The sequence below is a fragment of the Porites lutea genome, chromosome 2 (genome assembly GCF_958299795.1).
Source record: "Porites lutea chromosome 2, jaPorLute2.1, whole genome shotgun sequence".
NCBI lineage: Eukaryota > Metazoa > Cnidaria > Anthozoa > Scleractinia > Poritidae > Porites > Porites lutea.
Genome location: NC_133202.1, coordinates 46,438,645 through 46,451,612, shown reverse-complemented (window position 1 = coordinate 46,451,612; position 12,968 = coordinate 46,438,645). Strand labels below are relative to the sequence as shown.

General features: G+C 41.9%; 1 protein-coding gene across 1 annotated transcript; it reads left to right on the top strand.

Moving 5' to 3' along the window:
- Positions 1-4,260: 4,260 nt before the first annotated feature.
- LOC140927095 (uncharacterized) lies at positions 4,261-12,805 on the top strand. The gene is made up of 2 exons (XM_073376751.1): positions 4,261-10,287; positions 11,062-12,805. Exon 1 carries the CDS (start codon positions 4,290-4,292, stop codon positions 10,278-10,280), a length of 5,991 nt encoding a protein of 1,996 aa, XP_073232852.1. The 5' UTR covers positions 4,261-4,289; the 3' UTR covers positions 10,281-10,287; positions 11,062-12,805.
- The last annotated feature ends 163 nt before the right edge of the window (positions 12,806-12,968 follow it).

The window sequence follows — 12,968 nt, the reverse complement described above, 5'->3', positions numbered from 1 at the left end:
TTCACGAAGGCAGGTATTGAGAGTGAAGTGTTTCTGAAAATCCTGACGGTCATATAAGAAACCTAGCAGATATAAACCGGCTTTCAGGTGTTTGCTACTTTTTCAAGATGAACTCGAGGCAAGAATATCTTTCAAAGCTTCCTTTTTCACAATCAATATTCTTCAGAACGTTTTCTCTCTATTTGTGGTCAAAAAATGTCTAAAGGCCTTTAAAGTTCTGTATATCAAACCTGGCATGATACTAGGTCAGATCATTGTCTCAAATCTTAAAAACGTGCCGCAAAAACTACGCTGGACTTCATGAAATTACCAGAAAAAAAAACATCAAATGCAATAATTACTCAGGCTTACCAATCGAGATGCAGCTCCTGAAAGCCATCAAGTAAGGCCAGAATCGCCTCAGACTTTTCAACCCTCCTACGCATCCAGCAAGGTTAGGTAGAGGCTCATTTTTGAAAACGATGCCATCAGAAAACGGATTTCCGATGACTTGGAAAAGCGGCGCATTTCTCAACCAAAAACCTAATAAACCAACAAGCCATGAATAGCAAAAGAATCTTGATAGCAGCTGTCTTTCATTTTGTACAAGAATAAGATGACACAAAACTGTTAGCTTCAGCTATCACTAAACAAGTTTCCAGATAATGCATAGATTTTCCGCGTGAACTCACCTGTCAAATTTTGAGCAATCAGAGCATGAAAATGGGACGAAGAGCGTGACCAATGAGTGACCATGGTGAGAAAAGCCAAAAGCAATTGCCTGCCCGCCTGTAAAAACTGGCTGAGTTTTCGCGTCCGGAGTCAATCAAAATGTTAATAGAACGACTTATTAACACAACTTTTTCCCCGTGCATTTAAAAAACTTGAACTTGAGCCTGCGATCATTTAAAAACTAATAAATTGTCAGTGGATAACTTCAAAAAACGTGCAAACAAAATGAGTCGACACCTAAGCCTGCGATACGGTAATGTGATACTGGTCAGCGGATACCCTGTTTGACAGCCGTCAATTGGCAACAACATGAATGTGCAATATCAGGCTGCAGGCTTCCTTACTAGTTAGAAAGTGTGAAATTTAACATTGGTTTCCCTGTGGTGCGGACGGACGAACGGTCGGACGGTCGGGCGTATGATCAAGTGACTACCAAATTTTCTTAGCTATGGGGCTTTGCCCGCGCGCGTGAAGCTCTGCTATTATGGTCAATTGACAGCTCTCAAATAGGGTATCCGCTGACCAGAGTCACATCACCATAACGGCACATTCTTATGTTTTTGAGCTGGCATTTTTTGAATGTCCTGGCCCCTACTTTCGGAAAGCTGTTATTTACGTTTTTTTGGATGGATAAGTCTATATGAATTGTTTGTTTGCTCACTCTAACTTTTTGGCTGGTTCAGCTTCAACTAAGCTCAATTCTAAACAAAGAAGCTATTATTATTATCATTATTATTATTATTATTATAAAATTTAAAATCCTTACTACAAAACCTCAATTAAAATCCTATTTACAATCAACCTGCTGTTACAAAAAATCTAATTAATTCATCAAAACGCTATCTACAATTCCTTCATTAGAGAACAAAAACAATCCTATAATAAGTGAAGAAAGAAAAAAAAAACTATTCATTTACAAATTCTAAAAGATAGAAGTAACTTAACCTTACATAGAGGAAGAGGAAATAGATATAATTAATAATAAAAGTTCAAAATTCTATAGAATTAAGAATTCCATTATGCAGAGATATTAAGATCATACAATCGAATTATACTAATGACGGCTAAACCAGTGTCCATAAAAAGCCCTAAGTAAAAGCATATAGACACGTATTTCAGATTATTATTATTATTATTATTATTATTATTATTATTATTATTATTATTATTATGGAAGACATTATTGTAAAAGTATCGTCCTGAATAAAATGCAATTGCGGGTCTACCGGCCTAGGCAATTATACTACTTACAAAAGCAGAAAAAAAACTGCAAAAGCTAAGGCGACGAATAAAATGCACAACAAGGTAATAAAAATCGATGCCGTCAAGATCTAAAATAGAAAAATATTATTATCTACCTAGAATTGATCTCTGTGAATTAGTTAAGGAAGCTAAACAGCGGCTGTCAATGCAGCGTAAACCTTTTTGCTATATATTGTGCTGAGCTTAATAATGACTAACATTGCAGGATCGTAGCGTCCATATACGCACATACGCCCGTGCGTACGGCTGAAATCTGGAAAAAAGACCTTTTTTTAATTTCCTGAAAGCATTTTTATAATTTAATCGCGTGACTTATAACTTTTTCGTATTATATGGGTGTTTTTGTTTGAATATTTCCTTTATCCATTTTTTATTCCATAAACGGACGGCAAGAAGCGTTTTAGTAGGATGAAAAACGAAAAAAATGTACCCTTCCCTGCCCCCTACTGCATTTTTCTTCGTACTTATTTACTCAAAATGTTCTGCGGGAAACGCAAGAAATGACATTTCCAAGACCTTCAATTTAAAAACATTCTAGGAAACATGCGCCCAGACTCCCTATTTTGGAGTGCGTTCCGCGCTCTAACTTTTCTTCCTGTGCGTACACCTTCAAAATCTCTCCCTATGACCCTTCATGCCCCGAAAACGATTTTCTGAAGATGATCCAAAGGTCCCAAAGATAGTGTACGAATCACTGTTAATGTAACATTTCAAAGTGACTGATAGTGTCCCTGACAAAAAGGGTTAAAGTTGAGCATTTGGCCTATTTTGTCTGAAAGATTGAACCACAGGCCTCAAGATTTAAAACTCGTTTTATTCAACTACCTGTTGATACAGTTGATAGACGGAAGTACGGTACTTGTGACTTGTATTTAGTGATGTTATCCTGGTAACTTTGAGATCTTTGCTGTTTAAAGAAACCAATGTAGCGTGTTATATACAGGGAAAGTGGTGGAGGGGGCCTGAAGAGCTACTCACTGTACATTTTCTTAAGGTGGCTTGATTGGGTTTTTCAGCGTTAATACCTCCCATGTTTGAGCATTAGCTACGTCACAATTGACAAAAACTGTATCAGATAAAGACAAAAATTTCTTATGATCAGCCGGGTTACATTGACGTAACTGCAGCAAACTACAAAGTTTACAGCCAGTACAGCAACTGTACTAGAATAACTACGCAACTGCCTTCGTACCTGTGACATCATCGACATGTAAGGCCACGTATGTCTCAGGACATTATACGTAAGGCTTACATGAAGTGCCTACCAAGTTTTCTACAAAAACAGTTCAAATCAGGACCTTTGCAATCTATGAGAGCGTTTTGAAGATATTTTGGAATGAAGTATTTGTGGTTAGAAATTCAGTATTCAGTATTCAGTATTTGGCCGTTATCTTTAGAAAACGAAGCGATTTTGAAACGTAATTCTGGCTCATAGTACTTTCATTCACTTTTAAACGTGTTTCTAAAGATCATGGGGATGGCTTTAGCCGTTCGCAAGAAAAAGAGATGTAATAAACATTGAGGTGCTCTTGTTGGCGTTTTTTTTAATATTTTGTTCTACTTTACCAAACTGAACAAATAATTTTGAAACCGCATGATAAATGTTTTTAAAAATTTGAGATTATCGAGATTAACCGTCATTTTACATGACCTTTGAGTTTCAATATTTTTGATAACTTGTAAGGGAATAACATAAGGGCTACAATATAAAAAATTGACTATTATTACTTTGTCGAAATTTTGTCTTTACGAGAGCCTCTCATTATTCCGGCTATTGTCTCCGAGTTTCATATTTTGGTGCAAAACAATAACTAAGATTTCTGCATATTTCAAATGCATTGTTAGTTGCTGCTGTTCGTGTAAAAAATGAAACTTGGAGACAATATCCTGAATAGTTAAAAACAAACTGTACGCTGACGACAGCGACAATCATTACGAAGGAGCGATAAGGATTCCGTATTACGTCAATCTGTGATCTGCACCAACAACAAACCTCCGGTTTAGGCCCCGTCCGCACGAAACTTGATATTTTTGAAACCGCACTTTTTTTTTACACGCGTCGGCCATTCGTCCACAAGAAACCAGTAAATCCGCTGTCTGTGGGTTAGAGTGTAGATTTTTGTCGGTCCAATCCAGAACTAATTTCAGTTTAACATGTATTAGAAATCACTTTTCTGCATATCTTCACATCAACGCGCACAACTCTAAAGAAAACAGAAAAGTAGCAGACAGGAAAGAATGATAACTTTATATTTTCCTTTTCTAGGTATATTACCATTAAGAAACAGCCACACTTTTCATACAAGAACTGCTAAATGACAGAAAGGAGTAGAATAGAGTACCACGAGCAACAACTGAGCATTGCAACAGAGGTTGGCGACAGGGCCGGACAAGGACGTGCCTATGGCAATCTCGGCAATGCTTATGACAGCCTTGGCCAATTCCAACAAGCAATAGAGTACAACAAGCAATGCCTGACCATTGCAATAGAAGTCGGCGACAGGGCCGGACAAGGACGTGCCTATGGCAATCTCGGCAATGCTTATGACAGCCTTGGCCAATTCCAACAAGCAATAGAGTACCACAAGCAAGACCTGAGCATTGCAATAGAAGTCGGCGACAGGGCCGGACAAGGACGTGCCTATGGCAATCTCGGCAATGCTTATCACAGCCTTGGCCAATTCCAACAAGCAATAGAGTACAACAAGCAATGCCTCACCATTGCAATAGAAGTCGGCGACAGGGCCGGACAAGGACGTGCCTATGGCAATCTCGGCAATGCTTATCACCGCCTTAGCCAATTCCAACAAGCAATAGAGTACCACAAGCAACGCCTAGCCATTGCAATAGAAGTCGGCGACAGGGCCGGACAAGGAGGTGCCTATGGCAATCTCGGCAATGCTTATCACAGCCTTGGCCAATTCCAACAAGCAATAGAGTACCACAAGCAAGACCTGAGCATTGCAATAGAAGTCGGCTACAGGGCCGGACAAGGACGTGCCTATGGCAATCTCGGCAATGCTTATCACAGCCTTGGCCAATTCCAACAAGCAATAGAGTACCACAAGCAAGACCTGAGCATTGCAATAGAAGTCGGCGACAGGGCCGGACAAGGACGTGCCTATGGCAATCTCGGCAATGCTTATCACAGCCTTGGCCAATTCCAACAAGCAATAGAGTACCACAAGCAAGACCTAAGCATTGCAATAGAAGTCGGCGACAGGGCCGGACAAGGACGTGCCTATGGCAGTCTCGGCAATGCTTATCAAAGCCTTGGCCAATTCCAACACGCAATAGAGTACCACAAGCAATGCCTCACCATTGCAATAGAAGTCGGCGACAGGGCCGGACAAGGAGGTGCCTATGGCAATCTCGGCAATGCTTATCACAGCCTTGGCCAATTCCAACAAGCAATAGAGTACCACAAGCAACGCCTAGCCATTGCAATAGAAGTCGGCGACAGGGCCGGACAAGGAGGTGCCTATGGCAATCTCGGCAATGCTTATCACAGCCTTTGCCAATTCCAACAAGCAATAGAGTACCACAAGCAACGCCTAGCCATTGCAATAGAAGTCGGCGACAGGGCCGGACAAGGACGTGCCTATGGCAATCTCGGCAATGCTTATGACAGCCTTGGCCAATTCCAACAAGCAATAGAGTACCACAAGCAAGACCTGAGCATTGCAATAGAAATCGGCGACAGGGCCGGACAAGGACGTGCCTATGGCAATCTCGGCAATGCTTATCACAGCCTTGGCCAATTCCAACAAGCAATAGAGTACCACAAGCAAGACCTGAGCATTGCAATAGAAGTCGGCGACAGGGCCGGACAAGGAGGTGCCTATGGCAATCTCGGCAATGCTTATCACAGCCTTGGCCAATTCCAACAAGCAATAGAGTACCACAAGCAAGACCTGAGCATTGCAATAGAAGTCGGCGACAGGGCCGGACAAGGACGTGCCTATGGCAATCTCGGCAATGCTTATCACAGCCTTGGCCAATTCCAACAAGCAATAGAGTACCACAAGCAACGCCTAGCCATTGCAATAGAAGTCGGCGACAGGGCCGGACAAGGAGGTGCCTATGGCAATCTCGGCAATGCTTATCACAGCCTTGGCCAATTCCAACAAGCAATAGAGTACCACAAGCAACGCCTAGCCATTGCAATAGAAGTCGGCGACAGGGCCGGACAGGGAGGTGCCTATAGCAATCTCGGTAATGCTTATCACAGCCTTGGCCAATTCCAACAAGCAATAGAGTATCACAAGCAAGACCTGACCATTGCAATAGAAGTCGGCGACAGGGCCGGACAAGGACGTGCCTATGGCAATCTCGGCAATGCTTATCACAGCCTTGGCCAATTCCAACAAGCAATAGAGTACCACAAGCAAGACCTGAGCATTGCAATAGAAGTCGGCGACAGGGCCGGACAAGGAGGTGCCTATGGCAATCTCGGCAATGCTTATCACAGCCTTGGCCAATTCCAACAAGCAATAGAGTACCACAAGCAAGACCTGAGCATTGCAATAGAAGTCGGCGACAGGGCCGGACAAGGAGGTGCCTATGGCAATCTCGGCAATGCTTATCACAGCCTTGGCCAATTCCAACAAGCAATAGAGTACCACAAGCAAGACCTAAGCATTGCAATAGAAGTCGGCGACAGGGCCGGACAAGGAGGTGCCTATGGCAATCTCGGCAATGCTTATCACAGCCTTGGCCAATTCCAACAAGCAATAGAGTACCACAAGCAATGCCTCACCATTGCAATAGAAGTCGGCGACAGGGCCGGACAAGGACGTGCCTATGGCAATCTCGGCAATGCTTATCACAGCCTTGGCCAATTCCAACAAGCAATAAAGTACCACAAGGAAGACCTGAGCATCGCAATAGAAGTCGGCGACAGGGCCGGACAAGGACGTGCCTATGGCAATCTCGGCAATGCTTATCACAGCCTTGGCCAATTCCAACAAGCAATAGAGTACCACAAGCAAGACCTGAGCATTGCAATAGAAGTCGGCTACAGGGCCGGACAAGGACGTGCCTATGGCAATCTCGGCAATGCTTATCACAGCCTTGGCCAATTCCAACAAGCAATAGAGTACCACAAGCAAGACCTGAGCATTGCAATAGAAGTCGGCGACAGGGCCGGACAAGGACGTGCCTATGGCAATCTCGGCAATGCTTATCACAGCCTTGGCCAATTCCAACAAGCAATAGAGTACCACAAGCAACGCCTAGCCATTGCAATAGAAGTCGGCGACAGGGCCGGACAGGGAGGTGCCTATAGCAATCTCGGTAATGCTTATCACAGCCTTGGCCAATTCCAACAAGCAATAGAGTATCACAAGCAAGACCTGACCATTGCAATAGAAGTCGGCGACAGGGCCGGACAAGGACGTGCCTATGGCAATCTCGGCAATGCTTATCACAGCCTTGGCCAATTCCAACAAGCAATAGAGTACCACAAGCAAGACCTGAGCATTGCAATAGAAGTCGGCGACAGGGCCGGACAAGGAGGTGCCTATGGCAATCTCGGCAATGCTTATCACAGCCTTGGCCAATTCCAACAAGCAATAGAGTACCACAAGCAAGACCTGAGCATTGCAATAGAAGTCGGCGACAGGGCCGGACAAGGAGGTGCCTATGGCAATCTCGGCAATGCTTATCACAGCCTTGGCCAATTCCAACAAGCAATAGAGTACCACAAGCAAGACCTAAGCATTGCAATAGAAGTCGGCGACAGGGCCGGACAAGGAGGTGCCTATGGCAATCTCGGCAATGCTTATCACAGCCTTGGCCAATTCCAACAAGCAATAGAGTACCACAAGCAATGCCTCACCATTGCAATAGAAGTCGGCGACAGGGCCGGACAAGGACGTGCCTATGGCAATCTCGGCAATGCTTATCACAGCCTTGGCCAATTCCAACAAGCAATAAAGTACCACAAGGAAGACCTGAGCATCGCAATAGAAGTCGGCGACAGGGCCGGACAAGGACGTGCCTATGGCAATCTCGGCAATGCTTATCACAGCCTTGGCCAATTCCAACAAGCAATAGAGTACCACAAGCAAGACCTGAGCATTGCAATAGAAGTCGGCTACAGGGCCGGACAAGGACGTGCCTATGGCAATCTCGGCAATGCTTATCACAGCCTTGGCCAATTCCAACAAGCAATAGAGTACCACAAGCAAGACCTGAGCATTGCAATAGAAGTCGGCGACAGGGCCGGACAAGGACGTGCCTATGGCAATCTCGGCAATGCTTATCACAGCCTTGGCCAATTCCAACAAGCAATAGAGTACCACAAGCAACGCCTAGCCATTGCAATAGAAGTCGGCGACAGGGCCGGACAAGGAGGTGCCTATGGCAATCTCGGCAATGCTTATCACAGCCTTGGCCAATTCCAACAAGCAATAGAGTACCACAAGCAACGCCTAGCCATTGCAATAGAAGTCGGCGACAGGGCCGGACAAGGACGTGCCTATGCCAATCTCGGCAATGGTTATTTAAATCTCCAGGACTTCCTACAATCAATGAAGCACCACAAGAAAAGCCTTAGCATTAGAATAGAAGTCGGCGACAGGAATGGAGAAGGAACGGTCTATCGCCTTCTCGGCTCAGATTATGAATCCCTTTGCGACTTCGAAGGAGCAATAGAGCATTATAAGCAAAGCCTAAGCATTGCTAAGGAAGTGGGTAACAGGTGTGGAGAGGGATATACCTATGCCTCTCTCGGCCGTGCTTATAGGTCCCTTAAACAATTCCAACAAGCAATCGAGTACCACAAGCAACAGCTCAAAATTGCTAAGGAAGTGGCTGACATGTTCCTAGAAGGAATGGCCTATGAATACTTGGGTAAAACTCTTATGTTGTCAGGTTCTCTGGATGAGGCTGTAGTTCATTTCAAATTCAGCGTAAAAACGCTTGATACTATTAGGGAAAGTTTCATTTCGGAAGATGCATGTAAAATAAGTTTTCGTAAGCATTTCATATCTAGCTATCGTTATTTATGTCAAGTTCTTATAGGGCTTCAAAAGACGGATGAGGCTTTGTACGCGGCCGAACGGGGACGAGCAGGGGCTTTGCTAGATGCCTTGAAAATAAATTACGGCTTTACATCCCTTTCGCCCATTTCAAATGAAACTGAGGAAGATTTCACATACATTTCAAGGAACATATCTGTTTTGACAATGTTTATTGCATTGGACGAAGAAACAATAAGCTTGTGGGTACTGGGAAAGAAAACCAACGCTATTTTTAGGCAAGCAGTACTAAAAAGTGGAGGTGCACACGAAGATCCCTTTGATGCACTTTTGAATAATTCTTTGAATAAAATTGGGACTGGCAGAGATGTTAGATGCGAGAATCGGTCACTTGATGTTTTAAGCGATAAGTCAACTTCCAGTACTCGTGGTGATGATAAAACATCGATTCCGTCGCACGAGAATAACGACTGGTTACAGCCATTGCATGATATAGTTTTTGGTCCCATTGAAGACTTACTTGATGGTGATGAACTGGTCGTAGTCCCTGATGGTGCTTTGTGTTTAGCTCCTTGGACAGCCCTAAGTGAAACTTTAAGGATCCGTATTATTCCCTCACTGACAAGTCTGAAAGTAATAAGAGATTCTTCAAGTGAATACCACAGTAAAACTGGCGCCCTGCTTGTTGGAGATCCATGTTTGAGGAAAGTTACAAATAAAAGGGATAAACCCATTTATGATCAGCTGAAGTTCGCAAAAAAAGAAGTGGAGATGATTGGAAAACTTCTTAACAGCCACCCACTCACGGGGGAAGCTGCAACCAAAGAAGAGGTGCTTCGGAGAATAGATTCAGTTGCTTTGATTCACATTGCAGCACACGGAGGACAGGAAACTGGTGAAATTGCATTGGCTCCCAACCCCGAGTGGCAATCCAAGACTCTTATCCCTACGAAAGAGGACTACATGTTAAAAATGTCTGATTTACAAGCCATTAAGCTGAGAGCGAGGCTAGTGGTTCTTAGTTGTTGCCATAGTGGTCAAGGAGAGGTCTCGTCTGAGGGTGTGGTCGGTATGGCAAGGGCTTTCTTGTTTGCTGGTGCTCGTTCTGTGCTGGCGTCACTCTGGGCAATTGATGATGAAGCCACAATGGTGTTTATGGAATGTTTCTACCAACACCTGAGAGTTGGAGAAAGTGTCAGTACTGCTCTGCAGAAGGCCATGAAACGCCTTCGAGATTCGGACGACTTTTCCTCCCCAAAGTACTGGGCTCCATTTGTGCTGATTGGCGATGACGTCACGATTGAATTTGATGTAAACCGTTGAGAAAGCTGTAAGTACAGACTTTTCTTTTGTTTTAGATTACGTAGGGTCCTAATATATTAAATAAAGTTTAAGGTTTTATTGTCTTCAAATTAAAATGTAAAGGAATTGACAAAATTAAATACAAATAAGCAGTAAAAGCAAGACAGTGTGAATAATATTAACAAAAAAATAATATGGATGGTTCGTTGATGTACAATCATTCTGGATTTACGTAATCAGATTTCATTTCTGTGATACAAAATTGTTTAAAAATGTTTGTTGAACACTATAGAAATCTTTCAATAATCATATCATTAAGTGCAAAATCAGCATTCACTGTAAATGGCTGTTGCCGTGACATACTGGCTTTGGATTATGCGTTGAGAATTCTTAGTTTTTGCCTCAACATTTTAGTTTGAACTACCATTAAGTCATCATTTTACGCAATTCAAAAGAGAAATGTCATATTTGTCAAAAAGAGTTAAAACTTTTATTTTATGATTTGTTATGAGCAGAAAAGCAGGTTAAATAGGCCGAAAATAGACCAAAAAATGTTTCTAAAAACCCATTTTTGTGTTTACACCATATAGCTAGATAATACAAGTAGCTCTAACATACTCTCTTTTTGTAAAGTAATGAAAGGTTTTGAGCTCCTGCTTAACTTTGATTTTACATTCATCTCAATCTTGCTATCCTGTAATCTAAGGCTTTTTATCTTAAAACCTCCATAGAACGAGTAGTATTGAGGCCGTTATTTCGCTGTTCAAGCGTATTAATTAATCAATCGTTACTTTATTTACAGGGGCCGTGCTGATTGCAGGGAGATGTCATAGAAAGAGTACTGCTGAATGCAAGGAACATTATAATATCAAAGTCTATTTTACCTGAGGAAAAAAGGTTTCGTGTAACCGAAGAAAGTGAATATTATACTATTTTACTCCCTAAAACTATTGCAGCGAAGCCACATTAGCTGATAGAGAAATTTTGCTTGCTTTGATGATGTTGAAATACGTTCCTCAAATGGTACTTTCACTTACGCACGTGTTCCTTCGGTTAATCATTGCCTTAGAACAAATCTATAGAGCATAAAATATCTACAGTTTTGGACCGTTGATTTTGCTATATATTCTTATACTTTACATATTGTTAAAAGTATTTTGCGCAAATTTAGTTTTTTCAGCGTTAACTATTGGGAGTTTGCCCTGAAAGTGTAAAAATCAGTTTCCTAAATGATTTTTTATACCTTAGCTTGTTGTGCTTAGTGTAACATTTTGTTTGCGTAACGACTAGGGAAATTGGCAAATTGACGGAAAATTTACTTCGTCCAGACAAATGAATATACGTTTTTGTCAAAGGATAATACATTCACGAACTTCAAAGGCTAAATTTGGCCTAGTGGATGACGTTGAATGGAAGGCCAGAACGCGTTATAAACGGAAGCGTCTCCAAACTAAAGCGCATCGCAACAGATTAGTCAGGGGCACCCAAAGACCGTTTTGTAGGAAATGTCTGTTAATGTTCGAAGCTCTCTAGTATGCCTAAAATTTTTATAGCGATGCAAATTATTCATTTATTTTGCTTTTAAAAAACCCCATTAAGCCTATAAAGAGGCATTTCAGAGGTGATTTTCGTGATAAAGCTGTCGTTGGGTCCGCCTGATTATTAAGTTAGTAAATACCATTTTAGCTAAAACTGTAACTTACTATTCCTTGAGTGACATAACAGTTATAAGAAGGTCCTGAAGGGGTAAAATAGGAACTGGGATTTCACTTTTTTTGGAGTGGGAAAATGAGATTTACTGAACTGGAAGAGGCATGAACTATTTTTAAAATGGCATTGTGGTTTCTCTTCTTTAGAGGACTTGGACAATTATTTGACACAATTTTGCACAAATAAGCCTACTTTTGGAAATGGAGAAATCCAATCATACATCAGTAAACCAAAGTATAGCAATGCATAAATGAAGTTCTGTCAGCTTCCCTGTTCAATGGTTTGTTGTCGCTGAAATGACATGCCCATTTGAGAAAGATCAAAATGGCGTCTGATTTAAAAAATGTTTCCCGCACTTTGCACAATTATGGTCATCGAAATGTTTGAGTTCAGCAAACAATGCGGTAATCCGCACAAAAAAATTCAAACTATAATCTTTAACTGATTTCGACTGAACCGTGCAACTTACTGACGCGGCGAAGTAGAGATAGTGCGTGAGTCGGATGAAGATGTTGAAAGTGAGATTGAGAGAAGTATTTTTAATATGGTTATGCCAACAAGAGTTGGAAGAGAATGATTGTTCACTTGTCCAGAAGAATGAGAGATTTTTTCTTTCCAAATGAACTGATGTACCTCTATCCAGACGATGTCAATCAGTGCAGTTTTTCATTTATTATGTGCATGCCATCAGTTTCCGGCAAACAACCACTGGGAATGGGATTTGGACCAAATTAGGTTGGGAACTGGGATTTGGTATTCTTCCCTTCAGGACCGTCTTATAATATTGTTGTTATCTTATATAAGTACCCGAACTGTGGTTCAGATAGTTCAATTGCTTAATAGAGAGATTAAGATTCACGTTTACGGCACACGGCAAACGGCAAACGTCAGTTGAGAATTTCTCAAAATAGAAAATAAGCAGATAGAAACAGTCCAAAACGATTCTTTTGGATAAAACTGGCATAAAACTACTTAGTTTTGTGTAGAAGCAATAAACGG

Excerpts from the sequence above, each read along its gene's own strand:
- LOC140927095 (XM_073376751.1), top strand. The coding sequence starts at position 4,290 with ATGACAGAAAGGAGTAGAATAGAGTACCACGAGCAACAACTGAGCATT.